The sequence below is a fragment of the Hyaena hyaena genome, unplaced genomic scaffold (genome assembly GCF_003009895.1).
Source record: "Hyaena hyaena isolate Hyena2069 unplaced genomic scaffold, ASM300989v1 scaffold_210, whole genome shotgun sequence".
Taxonomy (NCBI): domain Eukaryota; kingdom Metazoa; phylum Chordata; class Mammalia; order Carnivora; family Hyaenidae; genus Hyaena; species Hyaena hyaena.
The window spans coordinates 729,953-748,464 of NW_024080841.1; the positions used below are offsets into that span (position 1 = coordinate 729,953).

General features: G+C 42.5%; 1 protein-coding gene across 1 annotated transcript in view; it reads right to left on the reverse strand.

Moving 5' to 3' along the window:
- Positions 1 to 2,606: 2,606 nt before the first annotated feature.
- The window catches only part of NEK11 (NIMA related kinase 11), a 251,083-nt gene continuing 235,177 nt past the window's right edge, over positions 2,607 to 18,512 (reverse strand). The window contains exon 16 of the mRNA XM_039242197.1: positions 2,607 to 3,376. Coding sequence (XP_039098128.1) covers positions 3,106 to 3,376 — 271 coding nt within the window. The 3' untranslated portion in view covers positions 2,607 to 3,105. The remainder of the gene's footprint in view (positions 3,377 to 18,512) is intronic.

The following is an 18,512-nucleotide window of genomic DNA, read 5'->3' on the forward strand; positions in this document are numbered from 1 at the left end:
GTCAACCCTAAGAAGGATCTGTACAAACAAACCTACTAAAATGACCTTTATCTTCCAATAGTTTCCTCCATACATTTCCTAGTTACTGCCCCACAATTTACCTCCTTTAGGAGCTTAAATTCCCTTCCTTTGTCTTGTTACTTCTCTACAAATTTATTGCTCGTCAAAATGGTATATAAGCTCTCAGAGCTTTGAGGTTTTCACTTCTTCCTAGAAAGCTCGCCCCTCGCCATGTAAAAATATTAATATCAAATAAAAAATAAAATATGCTTTTTCTCCTGTTAATCTGATTTTTTGTTTTTGTTTTTTTGGCAGTTCAACTTGTAGGCCCTAGCCACAGAGCCTAAAGGCCAGAGGAATGACCCTAACAAAATGTTCTTAAGCCCAGGCTACTGTTCCCTGGGCACATTCATCTGTGAAAGATGGTAGAGGCTACTTGAAATCCAGCTATTTCTTATTCTGACCCAGCAACTCACACAAATATTCTGTTCTAACATTATGAAAACCATGAGTAAAGATTCAGAAGCTTTTACTAAGTCATATAAGTGGGTACTATTGTCTCCCTCTTCTAGATCCATTTGAAATCAGGTTGGTCATAAAAGGATATGGGAGCATCAAGGAACTCTTCTTGGGGGTTAGTCCTCTTCGCTGTTAGCATGATGGCAATGTCCTGTGTCTCCCAGGGCAAACCTGACCTTCAGTGTTCTGTGCTAGCAATGGCCACAGGTTCTGGATTTTGGAAGAACAACATGCTCAAGTTCAGAATTCTGCAAAGACTCAGATTCCACCTCCAGGAAGGAGCCCGTATTTGAGGGCTGTTTTTCCCGCCCCAGACACAGGGGCTGTGAGATCAGCAACATGACTGTCACCTGCCAGCTAGGAACAACTGCCTGGCATGCAGGGGTGGGGATGGGCATCATCAGCTTTGGGAAGAGGCAGAGGGAAGATCTGTGCAGGCCCAACATATCTCCACAGTGTAAAGGTTGAGGGAACATGGAAGAGTCATATCCACAGGCCCTTGAGCATGGCAGAGGTTCACCCAGGTGCCCCGTGGCTGGTTTGGCTGCTGGGCAGAGGTGGGAATGAGACGTAGAGCACAGTGATGTGCTCCCTTGTCCTGGAAGTGACCCCATCAGATTCCCTGAAGCCAAGTTAGTCACACTCTGACCTTTCTCCTCCCAACTGCTGCCTCTTCAGAGTACTCAGTGCAGGGCATCTGAAATGTTTGGGCCCTTCTTCTCGGTCCTCACACCACTTCAGAGATGTTAGTGGCATGAATTAGCCCCAACTAGAGCAGGCCAGAGTACTGCTCCAAATAAAGACAGGAGACACAACATGAAGAAGGCTCTCAAACAGTGACCTGAATGTGATTCTCATACCAGGAGCATCGACATCACCTGGCAACTTGTGAGAAGTGCAAATTCTCAGTCTCCACCCAGACCTACTGAATCAGAAACATTGGGGGTGGACCCTGTCATCTGTGTTTTAACAAGCCCTCCTGGTGATGCTGATGCTCAAATCTGACAAACACTGACTAGTCTAAAAGGCACTGCATTGTGCTGGGGGCACAACATGTGGACAACAGGTTGGTAAGGCCACAGGACTGTCTGCTTCAGTTTCTTCAACTGTTAGCGGAAGGCCGAACACTGAACACTATATAATCTGTGCATCAGACTCACCAGGTAGTTAGGTAACAGAGATGTGATTGGGCCACACACCTCCCCAGAGAAAGGAAGGGGTGGGGCTGGCGAGGGACCAAGGTTCTCTGGTTGACTGAAATTTAGACAGGCTCCTCTGAGCACTCTTTTGGCCATGCCTCCACCTGCGCCCTGTCTTCGGGCTGCTGAGTCTGGCTGAGCAAGAATCCTGTCAAGTCAGTTTACTGAGAATCCCTCACCCTTGATATCTGATCACCCTGGCTTGTCTTCAGCAAGAGTCCTGTTAAGTCGATGTGGCAAAAATCTCTCCTGCCCTAGATGTCTTCTCCTAGTAATTTTACGTCCCCGGAATCTCTCTGTGCCCCATCCCATCCCAGGTTATAAACCTTCAGCTTTCTGTGCTGTATTTGGAGTTGAGCCCCGTCTCTCTCCCCTACTGCAATGGTCCTGAATAAAGTCTTCTCTACTGTTTTAGCAAGTGTCCAAATAAATCTCTAACAGTATGTTTACACATGTGCATGTTGAAGAAGCTCCTCAAGCAAGTCTGATGTAGCTTCTCTGTTGAAAACCCACATGCGTCGTGAGTTAAGAGCATGAGTGCTGGAATCAGAGAGCTGGGGTGACAGCTCAGCTCAACTCTGGTAACTGAATAAATAAGCACAAAGGAGGGGATATAATGTCTCCTCTCTCTCTCCATTTCTCTCATCAGTCAAAAGATCCAATGACATAAGGCCCTTAAAGTTGTAAGCTCAGAGCACAGTGCTAGAACCCAACAGGCATCAAATGAATCCAACGTTAGCTGCTCTGGGGAATAACGATTACATAGATGTGTTACATTCATCAGTATACTTTCAGACAAGGAAAAGATAAAATAGGTGATTTATTTTATAACCATGGAAAAGATATTTATTAAGCATAAAAACTTCAATACTCCATGAATGAGCTTGGAGAATAAATCACAGAAGAGAACTGCTTTTTGGATTTTTAGTCTGGGTCCTTAATATATGCACATCTTGCTTGTTAGCCAGGGAAGGGCAAAAGTGGACCCCAAACAGGTCATCTGAGACAAATACTTGTGACTCCTGGTCAGCAGCTCCGTGTGTCAGAGGCCAGTGTTCAGTGACCTTCAGGAGCTGGCTGGCCACAGAGCACAGCGACTCAAGGCACTCCAAGTGGAAACAGTAAAGAGTAGCTGGATTCTTCCAGGTCATCACAGGTGGTCCGACCCTGTGGAAGCCCTGAGGGCACGAGTGTGGGACTGCTGGTCAGGAAGCCGCACTTGGTCCACAAACTTACCTCAGAGTGTAGACCAAACACTGACTGGCCCAGGGTACCAGGTACAGGAGATATGTTTACTACTGGCTAAAGTACTGCCTCCTCTTGATAAGGGACTGAAAGTAAAGATGGTAGCTCCAGCTGTGTACTCATTTCTCATAATGGAGTCCAGCTATGTGTTGAATGGATTTGTCCCCTTGAACTTGCTTGCTTTTGGCAGTTGTTGGTGCGGGTTCTGGAGTGTGGGCCCTTTACCCATTGTGATCAGCAACTGCTCCTCAAAGTACAGGAGCTGGTCAACTTCAAAACAGTCACTGGCATGAGGCACCACTTTTTCTAGAGCTGCCCGGATCTCAGCTTCACTGGCATTCTGGTGCCTTGCTGTCTTGAGGTAGTTATAGACCTCCTCAAACACTTCTGCTCCCAGCTTCCGCACGGCTGATCTACCACACAAGGTAGGAGAGGTAGAGAAGAGTTACGCAGTCGAATCTCCCGCAAGAAATCTCTTTCTATATCATTAATTACACAAATCACATTGTAGCTCTGAGATTAGAAATAAAGGGAAAAAATGAGATGCGATGGCTCCACTGTGAACACTCAACAGTGTTCAAGAGATACTTTCTGGTTGTCTATTATGCACCACGCGCCTTCTAGGAACTGTGAATATGGCATTGGACAAGTTAGGTAAATTCCCGACTTTGGAGAGCTTCTCTTTTAGGGTATAGAATAAACAGAGAAATTAAAAATACACATGCAATAAAATATCAGGCAGCGTTACATGCACTGAAGAACAATAAAGCCAGGTAAGAGGGAGAGAGAGACAGACAGACAGATAGGTGAGGGGCTGGCTGGTCCCCTGTGAGGAGGGGTCATTTGAGCAGAAATGATGTGAGGCCACATGTGGCCACATGTGAGGCCAATACTGGGGGCAGAGAACTGGGGCCCTGAGGCTAAAACATGTTGGAAATACTGAGAAGGCTAGTGCAGCTAGTCAGGAGAACAAGGGGGAAGAGGATAGTGGGGTATGAAGTCAGAAATGGTATTAATGAGAGCATTACAATTACAATGAGGAGGAAGAGGCGAAGGAAGAGGAGGTACTTTTCTATGCACTTAACCTTTACAACAGCTCTGGAAGGAGGCAGTTGTAAACTGCTTCCCACCCTTCCCCCACCCCAAAAAAAAAACGGGTTTATTTTTTAAGGAGAGAGAGACAGAGTGTGAGCAGGGAAGGAGCAGAGAGCAAGGGAGACAGAATCTGAAGCAGGCTCCAGGCTCTGAGTTGTCAGCAGAGCTGACACAGGGCTCGAACGCAAGGACCATGAGATCATGATCTGAACCGAAGTTGGATGCTTAATCAACTGAGCCACCCAGGTGCCTCTCTTTTTTTTTTTTTTTTCCTAACAGGTGGATAAAATGAAGCTTACAGGGGTGAGGACATTTGACCAAATTCCCAAGACCCATGTTGGTATTTCTGTGCTCACCTCCGGCCCTTGTCCTTATGTGGCCACAATCTAAGCATCGTCATAATCATATTGTCACATCTGCTATGTTTATTTTGCCTGTATTTTCCTCAACCCCCAGCTAGGGTCACAGACTAAAGGCCTGTGAGTAAAACCAGGCTCAGGACATGTTTTGTTTGATCAGCACTATGCTTTACTTTCTTCTGGTTTATTATTATTTGTTATTTATTATAATGTTATTTTTTAGACATTTTAATGTGGAAGTCTAGGCACGGCCTGTGTTCCCCATTCTCCATTTCTTTACCGTCCTGCACCCACCTTCCTCACATCATTTTAGAGCAGGCTGCTTCTCGTATTTCACCGACCCACCTGACTCAAGGGCATTCAAGTTTTATGAATTTCGCTCTGCAGTTCAAAACTGTAATTTTTAACGCCTCCATACTGCTGCACTGAATTTATGTGCTGACTTTTACCTAGTCATTTTTCCACCAAATGTTTAGTGTTTTTCACTATAACACTGTGTGAACATCCTTAGGATCAAGGCATTTTCATCCAGGGGAATATGTGCTGGCATCAAATTTCTATGAGTGACACTAATTACATGAGTGTGTTCCCTCTGTGAAGATCATATGGGCATTTGTGATTTCTTTACTTCTCTGTGTATACATTGAGTTGGGTTCAAGGATTTTAAAAAGTCTGTGAGAATGGAATTATTAGGGGAAAGTGTATAAATATTCTTATGATTTTATCCTTAAGAAAGACTTCTTTATTCTTCATTTCAGTAGATTTGGTGAATAGATCAGAGTTGTTGGGGTATCTTTTCCCCAGAATTTTTAAAGTATTACTGCTAGACAGTGCTCCTGGTAATGCTGACAACAACACTTGAAGGCATTCATCACAGGCTCTGATTCATTTTATAAGCTGTTATTGCTCAGTACTATTTAAACACTGCAATCTCTAGAAAATGAACATCCAGGTTAGGTACTGTGGCAGACAAAAAAAAAAGAGTAAGTAATTTACCTCGCTCTAGTTTACTGGCTAGAAATTATAATGTTAAGATATGTACATTTTAAATTTTAACTCACTTTTATTTTATTTTTTTTAAATAGTTTATTGTCAAATTAGTTTCCACATAACACTCAGTGCTCATCCCCAAAGTGCCCTCCTCCATGCCCACCCCCCCTCCCCCCCACATCCATCAGTCCTCAGTTTTTGTTAGCATTCAAGAGTCTCTCATGGTTTGCCTCTCTCCCTTTCCCCCACCATTTCCGCCCTTCTTCTCCCCCTTGTTCCTCCGTCAAGTTCCTCCTAATCCTCCTATATGTGCAAACATATGATATTTGTCCTTCTCTTTTAAATGGTACTTTAGAGTGTGCAAAATACTTTTACATTCATTATCTCAAATGATCCTTGTGAACAAGGCAAGTCGTTGAACATCCATCTCTATTGAATGGATGAGAATAAGTACATTGGCTTTTGCAAACTCACACAGCTAGTGGCTGATGGGGCTTAAACTGAAACACAGGTCCTGAAATTCCAAGTACTGGGGGGATTCTTTTGTCTGGAGATGATCAGGACCCATCCCAGAATGCCTCACATTCCTAGTCACCTCAGTCATCCCTAGAAACTCAAGCCTGCCTTTTGCGGACATTCAGCAAACCCTGTCACTCCCCTGTGCATGGATGACTTTGGCGACCTGCCCTCTGTCTTTCTCCCACACCCTCCTCCTGTCACCAGTCTTGTGGCGTCAGTATTCTTGGTCTCTCTAACTTTGGATGGTCTCATATCCAATGATCATTTTCTTTACCCTCCTCAGGTGCCCACCCCCATAAACATACCCTTGACCTCCTTGGCACCAAGAACCCCACCTCCTCTGGAATTGGTTTCAAGCCTTATACTCTACAACCATCCCTTTATACTCTTCCACCATACTTACTCCAGCTCTTCTTCTACCTCGTGGTCACCTGCAGTCCTTCAGCCTATTACCTATCATCCTTGACTCTTTCACTCCTCTGGCAAAGTTGTAAGTTAAATCCAGACATCTACTTATTTATGCCTGTACCCCAACAAAAGAACATTCCAGAAGAGAAACATCCAATTCTCCCAACAGGTCCCATTTAAATAATTACTGATAATAATTCAAAATGGCACTCAGCACTGCCCATGGTCTACTATACTTGTCTGGCATGCTTATTTTCCATGGCTCAAAAGTAACTATTTCACACCTTCTTCTTTATTCTACAACTTGCTAAGTACCACCCTCCTTCTCAGCTGATGACTTTACCTAATATCTCATTGAGAAAATAGAAACAAACAAGCAGAGATTCCCCATCTTCTCAGTGCCCAAATTACCCACCTACCTGAATCCATCGCCACTTATTTGTCCTTCTCTCTGTCCCTCATGAAGGGACCATCCATGCTCCTATAAAAGACCATCCTCTCCCTGAGTGCTTTGGATCTCAGCCTCTGTCACTATCCCAGTGACCTTCCCTACAGCAGCTATCTTCTTTCTTTCCTTCCTCCTCTATTTCTATGTCTCCTGGAGCATACATATCAGGACAGAATATGCTCCAGTGCCCTCTTTTAAATAAGAAGCTTCTCTTGACCTCCACATTCTATCTGTTCACCTGCTTCCTGATCTATCACTTTCACCTCCGTTACTAGCAAAGCTTCCTGCAAGGGCTACATGTGGCTACTGTTTCTACTTTCTAACTGCACAGTCTTTCAGTCTACTCCTCTTGGGCCTTGGTCTGCCTTCTTTTCATAAACTACTCTTGTAATGACCTTCATGTGGCTAATTCCCTTGGTCTCTTTTTTGTACATATCTTGACATCTCGGGGCATCCAGCAGCTGACTACTCTCTTCTTCAGACCCTTCCTTCTGTTGCTTTTGGTGATACTACCTTCATCAGGAGTTTTTCCTATTGTGCTCTCTGCTTTTTAGCTTCTTTGGCTGACTCTTCTTCCTCCTCTACATTTCAGAGTCTTTAATACCATTTATAGACTGAGAACTTCCTGTATGTCTACCCTGTCCTTCACCTACCACTCCAGGCTTGTGAATCAACTGCCCACTTGGTACCACCAACTGGATATCTAAAGAGTATTTCACTCAACCTCAATATGGTGAAAAAAAGAACTCTTAGTTATAAATAAAATGCTATAAAAGTTGGGAAAGTAAAAACCTCCCATGGAGAAGAAGGCACCAACTCACTTGGGCCATAACAGCTGGAAGGAAGCCAGGTGGCAGCTAATAGTGGGAATACTGGCAAATCAGTGAGTCAGTTTGGTGGGTGAGAAGGGCATGTGAAGAATAGCGTGAGAACCAGATGAACATAATAAACATTCTAAAGAAACTTTAGATTCTGACCAGTAATGTCACCTATTGATGACAAAGAAGCCCCAAAATATCCCCTGAAACCACAACAACTAACAGTTTCTGAATCTTCTCTGTGTGCCAGGGTCTATTCTGAGCATCTCCTCAGAGCATCCCATTAAATCCTATGGACATGACATTGTTATTACCATTTTACACATGAGGAAGTTGAGATGTAAGAGGGTATTGAATAACTTGCCCAATGCCACATAGTTTTTAAGTGGTGGAGCTGGGACATGAATTCCAGTAATTTCACTCCAGGGCTCACGCTTCATCCCTGTGGATTCAGAGACACTGGAGTTGAATCTTGGCTCTACCTGTCACTGGCCATGTGATCTTGAGCCACCTCTCTGAGTCTTGAATTTTCATATTTAAGTGGAGATTACACACAGGCACACGTGTGCACACATATGCGCGCACGCGTGCGCGCGCGCACACACACACACACACACACACACATCTTAGCATAGTGCCTGTCACTTAGCAGGTGCTTATTAGCCATTGTTTTATTATCACAAACATTACCATTGCTTTCACAATGGTGGATTGCACGATAGTCCTATTTTAATTTAACTGCATTCAAGCAGTTTTGTAGTTTTACTTCTGGTTAGTACACTATTTTAAATATTTTTATCTTCTCTGAATTTGGGGGGAAAAAAGACATAAGAAAGCCAGTGGCGGAGTGGAAGTAAAAAAAAAAAAAAAAGAAATTTTGTAGAAGTAATCATAAAAACCTATTTTAGCAGAAAGCATGAAGAGAACGTAGATTATTCTTCAGGCATAGTTTAAGGAAAGCTTGAAAATGATTTACTAGACTATAAGAAATCCCTGAATATCAAATATCCACGAGCCACTGCAGAAATAGAATGGTGCAAATGTATTTCCCCATTAATACTGTGGTCTTAGGGATCATTTAGCACTAACAAGCACTAGAAACCTTTAGTAAGCTTGGATTTTGTACCCCTCCTCTCCACAGCTAGTATTTCAAATGGCTGTCTCTGAACCTGGTGGGCAAAGACAGAACAGATCTTTCTACAGAGGCAGACAGCTACATTATTGACAGTTGGGTGACACGTGGCACCCCTACCCCCAGAAGACATATGACTTTCAGGCCCCTTTTTGTAAATGGTGCTTGCTTTCTGCTCTGTCCTCCCCGGGCAGTGGAATCTTGAGTGTAGCTGTTGGTTGGAGACCCTGTCAAAGCTAACCTTTCCTGTAAGGATTATTTTGTTTGTGACTCAAGCACCCTTCATTGTTCATAACCACTGAACATGTAGATGGATAAATACTGACTGAAACTTCAAATCTGGCTTTGTTTGTAAGAGATACGCCTAAAACACAGGGCATTGGAGGTTAAGAGTAAACAAATACATTTAAAAAAAGATATGCCAGGCAAATAACCAAAAGAAATCTGGATAGTTATATTAACAAGAGACAAATAGATTTTAAGAAACAAAGCATTATTAGGATAAAAAAATGCCACTAGATAATAAAACAGTTCAATTCACCAGGAAAAAAAAAATAAAGTAGAATCAAAATACATAAAGCACTACAGGGAGAAATGGTCAAAAATGTCCTCATAATAAGGGTTTTCAATATACCTTGCTCAGTTGCTGATAGGTGAAGCTTTAACAAAATTAGTAATGATACAGAAAATCTGAATATACTTAATAAGCTAAACATAAAAACATATATCAGACCCTCTCCCTCCCTGACAATTAGAGAACCCTCATTCTTTCCAGGCTTTCATAACATTTACAAAATCTAACCATATTCTAGACAGCAATTCAAGCCTCAACATATTTCGAAGAATTTATTTTATATAAAATCTAGTTGTGTGAACAAAGTACAATTGATAGAAATCTGTAACAAAGATATAGATTAAATAGTTCTGTGTTTGTAAATTTTTTTATTCTAAATAAATTATGGGTCAATGAAAAAGTGAGGCATGCTATAAATAAACTCATTTTAAGCCAAAAGAAAAGTGATAGGTACTCTAACATTATAATATTTTCGTGTAAATTTATTCTGACACTTGGAAAACATGCTGTAATATCTCTGCAATGATGCATCTGAGTATTTTAGAAATCATAAAATAGAAAATTCTATTTAAGGGGACTCTCACTGTTACCTAAGATGTGAGAAGAGAGGGGAGTACTCCTTCTGCAGTTCAAATTAAGGAAGAGGTTTTAAGTTTGTTTTTTTCTACTGGAGGGAGGGAAGGAGAGATGGGGGGCAGAACCTACCCTTTTCGTTAGGTGGGTATCAAAGAAAAACCCAACACATATTTTCAAACAAAAAAAACTATATATTTTCATCTATTTTTTCCTATGCTCCACGTCTTTAATCAATTTTATTCTCTTGTTCAAAGTCTTGTAAGTATTTAAGGGATCCTAAAGGTTGTGAGTCCAGATGCTCCATTTACAGGCCAGTGCTCTTTGGGCTGGATCACTGTCCTGTCCAGATGGATGGCAGACACAGGGGAGCTGGAGGAAGCCTCCCCAGGCTTCTGAAGGAGCCCCAGCAGCCTGGAGCCAACCCCAACCATGTGTTTGGCTGATTCCCCAGCTAAAATCTCCATTAAACCACAAGAGATCACTTTGTCCCCTGCCTATTTCCTCCAAACTAAATCTCTCATCCTTAAAATTCCTTTACTGACATCCTCTCATGTTTACTTTTAATTTGCAAGCAATATATTTTATCTCATCTGTTTATTTCCCCCTCAATATTGACTCCTCTGTGTGCCCTCTAACTATCTATCTCTCTCAGGAGCTCTGAAGAAGATGCCCAACAAAAATGGCCCCATTTTTATTTATGTTTTAAGGTTTATTTATTAATTTTTTTTAGTAATCTCTGTACCCATCTTGGGGCTCGAATTCACAACCCTGAGATCAAAAGTCTCAGGTTCTACTGGCCAACCCAGCCAGGCGCCCCGTCCTCACATTTGAAGTATTATTTTAATTTGCAACAATCTCACACTTAGAGAAAAATTACAAGTATAATATAAAGAACTTTTTTTTCACTGAGCCTTTTGAGAATAAGTTGCTGACCTGGTGCCCCTTCCCCTTCATATTTGGTATGTATTTTCTACAAATAAAGACAATCTTTTACATAACCACAGAATGGCCATTAAGATCAGGAAATTAACATTGATACATTATTGTCATCTAATCCTCTAATCCATTCAAGTTTCCCCAGTTGTCTAATAATGCCTAATAATGCCTAATAATAAAAGGATCCAGGTCAAAATAATCATGTATTCTATTTAGTTGTCATTTCTCTTTAGTCTCCTTCAATGACCTTTTTTGTAGACTGTCCCTTATTTTTGTGTTGCCCTTGCCTTTGGGAGTTACCGACTCCCATCCTCTGGCTATCTCTCCTTTTATGTATTAGTCTGGAAGATAGGAGTAGAACCTTCCATTATCTTGGGACACAGCTACACCACTTCAAGAAGATTCACTCTTCTCTTGGGTCCAAGAAATGCCCTGGTAATAATAGTATCTTGTTGCTTTTGGGTGCCTAGTTCCTGATTCTTCCCTATGGCTTTGTTCCCTGTATTCCGTAAGAAATAAGGGATCCTCATAGGGAAAGGAAGAAACTTGTGAAGTAAGTTTCCAGAGGCTCAAGAAAGAATGTCCTGAACATCCTGCTCACTTTGTATCTCCACTTGAAGAGGTAGAAGAAATCTTAACAGTTTTCATGCCCAACTGAATTTCCAAGCTTCCTCCCAAAATATCCTAATGCTGCAGCCTTCCCCCTTTCTGTTCACATCAGCTCCTGCCTTCCAACTGCTCTGGCCAAAGACCTCTGAGTCATCCTGGTTCCTCTCTTTCTCTCCTACTCCAATTGTCCAGCATCTCTCATAACCAGAGCAGTTAGTAAGTCCTATCAGCTCCATTTTCAAAATGTAGGCAGGATGCCAACACTTTTCCCGTCTCCAGCACTACTGCCCTGGCCCAAGCCACCACACTCTCTCACCTGATTGCTGCAATGGCAGTGGCATCTCAGTTGGTCTTCTGCCCCTCCCCTCGCTCCCCTATAGTCTGTTGTCAATCCAGCAGCCAGAAAGAGTCAGATCCTTTCACTCCTCTGCTCAAAACTTTTTCTTGGGCTCCCCATCTCACTCAGAGTGAAGTCAAGGTTCTTCCAGTGGTCTACAATACCCTGAACTATCTTCCTACCATGCTCTCCAAATTCATCTTTCCCCACCTCACTCCATTCCCTTGAGTACCTCAGGCACGTCCCACCCTGGGGCCTTTGTACCTGCTGTTCTCTCTGACAAGAATGTTCTTTCACCAGATATCCATATCTCTCTCCTTTATCTCCTCCAGGTCTGTGCCCTCCTGTGATCTTTTCAGACAGACCTACATGACCACCCTTTTAAAAAATGTAACTTTTACCCCCATTCTGCACTGTCTATTCTCTTTCCCTATTTTGTATTTTCTTTTTAGCATTTGTTACTTTCTAGCACAATCTGTTCTTTCCTAATATTTTGCCATCTGTTAGTCACCCCCACTACTGAATATAAAATCCATAGGGCACCAATTATTTTCATGTTTCTTGTTCACTGATCCCATTACCTAGAACAGTGCCTGGTATCTCATAAATACACAATAAACACAGGTTGGATGAATGAATAGATGCTTTGAAAGCCAAGTAGAAAAGGAAAGTGGTGATATAACATAATTTTATTTAAAAATATATGCATCTCTAGGGCTTGTTCCAAGAATTTGCACATAATGAAATTGTAACCTAATTTTGCAAAGTATAAGATCACTTTTGTGATCTTCGGTTGTTGTTTTTCAAGATAAATCGCCAATCGAGTGTAGCTTTCAGTATTATACTTTCATCCCTATTTCAAAGGGATTGGCTTTATGGGTCCTATACAATCATCCCTGGATAAAAATGAAAGGACTGCACGTCACACTTGACACATGGAGCCATCTGGAAAGCAAATGAAGTTGCCTCTCCACCCCCACCCGGCTGCCCGCGGGAGGCCTTGGAGAAGAGCTCCGAGAGGCCCTTAGCACCCCGGAGGGAAGGGGCCGCCAAGACAGCACTGTTCAACAGATGTCACCGTCTGCCATGTGAGTTAAATAAGGAAGGGAACAGCAGCTGAGGGGATGTTAGCCTCCTGCTCCAAGCGACATTTTAGCGGAGCAGCAAAAAATGTTTAACACGTTCCCCCCCCCCCTAGAAAAACAACAAGTAATTTCTCCTCAGGGAGGGAGAAGGAATGAGTTTCCACCAGTTCTGATAGATCATCGAGTTTAAAAGCTCCCTCTTTCTGTATCCCTTTAGACAAGCTAACGGAAAAGTGTCTTCCTTTCCTTGGAGGTTATTTGCCTTGCAGATCGCTTCCCTGCTCAGTAGAAGCTCCCCAATGATGGCTACATTTATACTTTTATTTTCCGATTAATTAACCACTTGAGGGGTAAAAAAGAAAAGCAAAGGACTTTGTTTTCAGGTCTGCTCCCCAATGAGGCTTGAAGCCTTGGGACCAGAGGGTGTTTCTTAGTCACCTTTGTGTCCAGTGAGGTCCTGGCACCAGGCTGCACCCCACTTGTTCATTCAGCAAAGTTTTAATGAGCACCTGGTACATGCCAAGTGTGGGAATGCTGCCATCAGCTTGTGACCTCACAGAACTCACATTTTAGTGGGAAGTTAAACAAGTTAAACAAGTAAACAAGGTAGCTTCAGATTTTTATCAGTGCTAATAAAATGAAATGGAAATAGAAGAGAGAGCAGCTTGCCAAGAAGAGGGTTTGGACCCCTCTGAAGGGTGGGGGTAGGAAAGATGTTTGGTTCCAGTCCCCTTTTGGCCACCAGGCCCCGTCATGCGAACCAGCATCTTCCTCTTCTGGAACTCTCTATAGCACAGGCCCAGTGCCCCCCTTTTGTGTGGGGCTAGGGTGGTGCTGTTTTGGTAAAGACCTCTCTGAGGGGCGGAAGTAGGAATGACGTTTGAATGGAGACTTGAATGGTAAAGACAAGTCATCCCTGGATGACTCCCAGGATGTGGGAAAAGAGCATTTCCCAACTGAAGAAGGAGGAAAAGCCTAGTCACCAGAAGCTCTGTATGGAGGAAAAGAAGACGGTAGTGGTTGGGGCCTGATTTGGAGGAGGAGATGATAGGATATGAAGGCGGATGGTTAGGCAGGGGCAGGGCCCTGGAGCGAGAGGTAAGGAGTCCTCAATCTTGGGGCAACAGGTGGCCACTGGACGGGTGACATGATTTGAGCCCTGTTATAGCCAGATCATTCCAGATGCTGTGCAAAATAGATGAATAATGAGGAACCACTGTCAAAAGCAAATCAACAGAAGCACCACACAAAACGTTCCAGTGCCTTTTATGTAAGGATCCTTGTGATTAATTCTTCCCCAAATTTCAGAATGAAGAAAAACTCAACTCTCCTACTGAGCTGGTTTCTTAGCTCATCAGGGTTCTCCTCTTGTGTAGGACACCTGGAAACACAGGGCTGAGCTCCTGCTTATTTCCAGAGTCTACTGTTCATTTATCAATCTGACATCCAATCTCAATTTTATATCTCATCACCCATATGTTTTCTCATAGACTTTTCTCAAAACAGCATAAATAAATAAGTAAATAACAATAGGAATTACATACATAAGTAATTGCAGCTCAAGAGACTGATATCTGACCAATAGTTCTTTGGGCAATGTGTACACTGAAGTTTTTTGTTTGTCTGGTGTATTATAATTGCTGGGCAGGTAGCAAGAAGATTTTTGGTGTGTGCTGCTAGCCTTTGCTGCTAAAAAATTATAGCAACTTGCTGAGACTGTTTCTAATCTCTACGAACAGACTATTGCTATATCTTTTCGCGACCCTCCCAACTTTATTATAAGGATATATAAAATTTTTGTACTTTATTTTTTTTTAATGTTTTTTTAAAATTTATTTCTAGGAGAGAGAGAGAGACAGCGTGAGCAGAAGAGGGTCAGAGAGAGAGGGAGTCACAGACTGAAACAGGCTCCAGGCTCTGAGCTGGCAGTCAGCACAGAGCCCGACGCGGGGCTCGAACCCATGAACCGCGAGATCATGACCTAAGCGAAAGTCGGCCGCTTAACCGACTAAGCCACCCAGGCGCCCCAAAATTTTTGTACTTTAGACGAAAGGTATAAAGCATAATACAATGAACACTCACATATCTAACTCCCAGTTTAAGGAATCAAGTGCTAACAAATACAGGTGAAGCTCCCTGAATTCCCTTCCCAAATCATAAACCCCCTCCAATCCCCAGGAGTCACCACTTTTCTGAATTTGATGTTTTATCATCACCAAGCATTTTAAAAAATACTTTTACTATATACATAAGTGTGGCTTTTTGGAAATAATTAGAACTGCTTTGTGTGGTTTTACATTTTGAGTGGCATTAGACTTAGTCTTTTTTCTTGCCACTTTTTGTTTAAAATTGTTGATATTTATCCTCTTTGATTCTATAGTTCATTGATTTTCACTGTGTGCTGTTCCATGACTGTTTCTATATTCATTCATCTGGTGAAGTATATTTCAGGTTGCTTCTGTCCCTCCCCCATCCCCTGCCCACTTTTACTAATAAGGCTGCTACAAACATTCTTGCACGCATCTCCTCAGATTCATTTTATCTTAAATTACAAAACATAAACATGCCTGGGAAACTCCGCTCTTCAGACAGTCCTGACCTGACGTCATTATTGTCAGATTGGTTTACCATCACTCATATTTGGTCCTTTACGATAGCGTCAAGATGGATGTTTGCAATAAGAAAATACAATCCAGGGAGGGATAGAATGATTTAAAATTAAGAACTTGGGATTTTTGAAAAGCTCTGTAAGTTTCCAAGGAGTTTAACTACTCCAACACTTTAATTGTATGGACAAAGAAAGTGATTCCAGAATAAGAAAGAACACTGTACTAAGGACACTGGGTCCTATCCTGGGCCCCCACTGTGATGGCCATACATATGAAATAAATATAGAATAAGTAGATCCCCTTGCTTTTCCTTCTATTCACTAAGCCCCCTTAAACAATGCACTGTGAAATGCTGACCACTCAACAAAGTCTTTCCTGGCTGAATTATAACTGTGATTCCCTCGAATAATTCAAACGGCATTTTTTATTTTTCAAAAGTCATTTTTACCCCAGCTTTGCTGAAGTAGAAGCAAAAGACCTGAAACTAACATAAATTTCCTATTCGAACACAATAAGAATAATTAGATTGGCAAGGGAACATGAAAAGAAATCACAAAGGAAAAGAAAGTAGAACATTAATATGTTTGGAAGAATTTGGTGGAGCCAGGATGTGGGAAACTATGGGTTTCCTGAGAGAAGAGTGAATTTCAAAAACTTCCTGTCACCTGGAGAGCTTCTCCAAGGGCTCCCTCCTTGACCAAACTTTAGTCAGTCCCCACCCTTGATTACATAAGCAAGTTCCTATTAGTAACTCTCCATCCACTGACCTCACTTACACTGCCCATTGACCATACATCCCCTGCTCATGTGTGGTGCGGAGCTGAGTTCAATCTCTCTCTCCCCTACAGCAATAGTCTTAAAAAGTCTTCCTTGCCTGTTTAATTCTGTTAGGTACAGTTTTTCTTGGACAGATTTACCTCTCAATGAGGAGAGGGCCTGGACCACCACTGGGTCCCACATTACAGCTGTCCATGTTTGCAATAACCTGAGATAGTCTCAGTACATGCCTGACACAGGAGTATAGTCTCTAGTGGTGTCCATTCCACTGTCAAAAGTGCCCCAGTTTGGACAATAAATCATACAGTTATCCACACACGGTGTGATATTTACTGGCTAAATTGTCATCAGGACCCTCAATGACAAGAGGACCTGCTGGACTTTTAAAGTGGTGCTACAGCAATTTCCAAAAAAACAAAAGAGAGCAGACTCATTAAAAGAGAACACTCCTTTCCAAGTACTGACTTCTAAGGCATAGTTATATTAGACTTGTATCATTTTATGTCTAAATTAAAATATTTCTCCATAAACAAAAAATGATGATTTTCATCTCTTTGTCTCTCAAACATGTTCATACATTGCCTTTACTATACCTCTCCTTCAATGACTAAGGATGGGTTCATCACAGCACACTTAGCAGGAATGTGACCTGCCTTCCAGAGCAATGGGGAGAGAGGGAGGGAGGAGGCAGAGAGTCACGAGGAAGGTCAGTGTGGTGCAGGCCTTAGGAAATACAACTGAGATCGGGAAATCAATACCTCATTCTCCCATGAATTGCATTACAAGGCTGAAATGAGTTTGCAAAACAATAATCGAAGCTGACAGCTGCTCTTGACAGGTTGGGACAAATGACAATTGAACTGGGCTTGAACACATGCTGTGGGGAGCAGGCAGGACAAGTGGGAACCCCCTGATGCCTAGAACTTGGAAACACTGGGTTTCTGAATTGTCTCCTGTCCTGAAGCTAAAGGAGAAGATCCCTCATTAAGGTGAGGTTTGCCGAGTGGTCTTGAGAAATGGCTTTTTTAGCTCCTTCCACTCATTTGAAAGTATCTGTAAGAGGCGCTTATCCTGCAGGGCTTGCTGGAGCCCAGTGGGAGGGGAAAAGGGCAAATTCCGCCAGCAGGAGGATCTCAGGCAGGGCGTTCAGGCATAGGCGTGGTGGGGGTGGCAGGGGAAAGGCTAGATCAGATGATCCCCAAATTTAATCCTACTGGGAAAGCCTACGATTCCGCCTCCATGGACTCTCAGTATGGCTCTCTTAACACCATTTTATAGGTAGGAGGGTTCGAAGGAGGAAAGAGCAATGACACTGAAGGGGAGCTGAGCCTCCTGACTTCGGAGACCTGAAGGATGAGACTGTCGATTAAAAGAAAAGAAGCAAAGGCCATCAGAGGTTGCTCTACTGAAACTTCACCATTCACAACGCAGTCCTGCCTTGGGAGAGCTGGTTAGAAATGCAGAATCATTTCCTTTTGTTGTCTGATGGCTGATGCTAGGACTTCCAGCACTATGTTAAACAGCAGTGGTGAGAGTGGACAACCCTGTCGTGTTCCTGATCTCAGGGGGAAAGCTCTCAGTTTTTCCCCAGTGAGGATGATGTTAGCTGAAGGCTTCTCATAGATGGCTTTGATGATGTTTAAGTAGGTTCCTTCTATCCCAACTTTCTCGAGAATCTTTATTAAGAAGGGATGCTGTATTTTGTCAAATGCTTTTTCTGCATCTATCGACAGGATCACATGGTTTTTATCTTTTCTTCTGTTAATGTGATGGATCACATTGATTGATTTGCGAATGTTGAACCAGCCCTGTAATCCAGGAATGAATCCCACTTGATCTTGGTGGATGATTCCTTTTATGTGCTGTTGGATTCGATTTGCAAGGATTTTGTTGAGGATTTTTGCATCCGTATTCATCAAGGATATTGGGCTGTAGTTCTCTTTTTTGCTGGGTCTCTGTCTGGCTTGGGAATCAGAGTGATGCTGGCTTCATAACATGAGTCCAGGAGTTTTCCTTCGATTTATTGTTTTTAGAATAGCTTGAGAAGAATTGGTATTAATTCTTTTTAAACATCTGGTAGAATTCCTCAGGGAAGCCATCAGGCCCAGGGCTCTTATTTGTTGGGAGATTTTTGATAACTGATTCGATTTCTTCACTAGTTATGGGACTCTTCAGATTTCCTATCTTTTCCCGTGTGAATTTTGGTATTGAGTGTGTGTTTCGGAATTTGTCCATTTCTTCTAAGTTGTCCAATTTGTTGGCATATAATTTTTCATA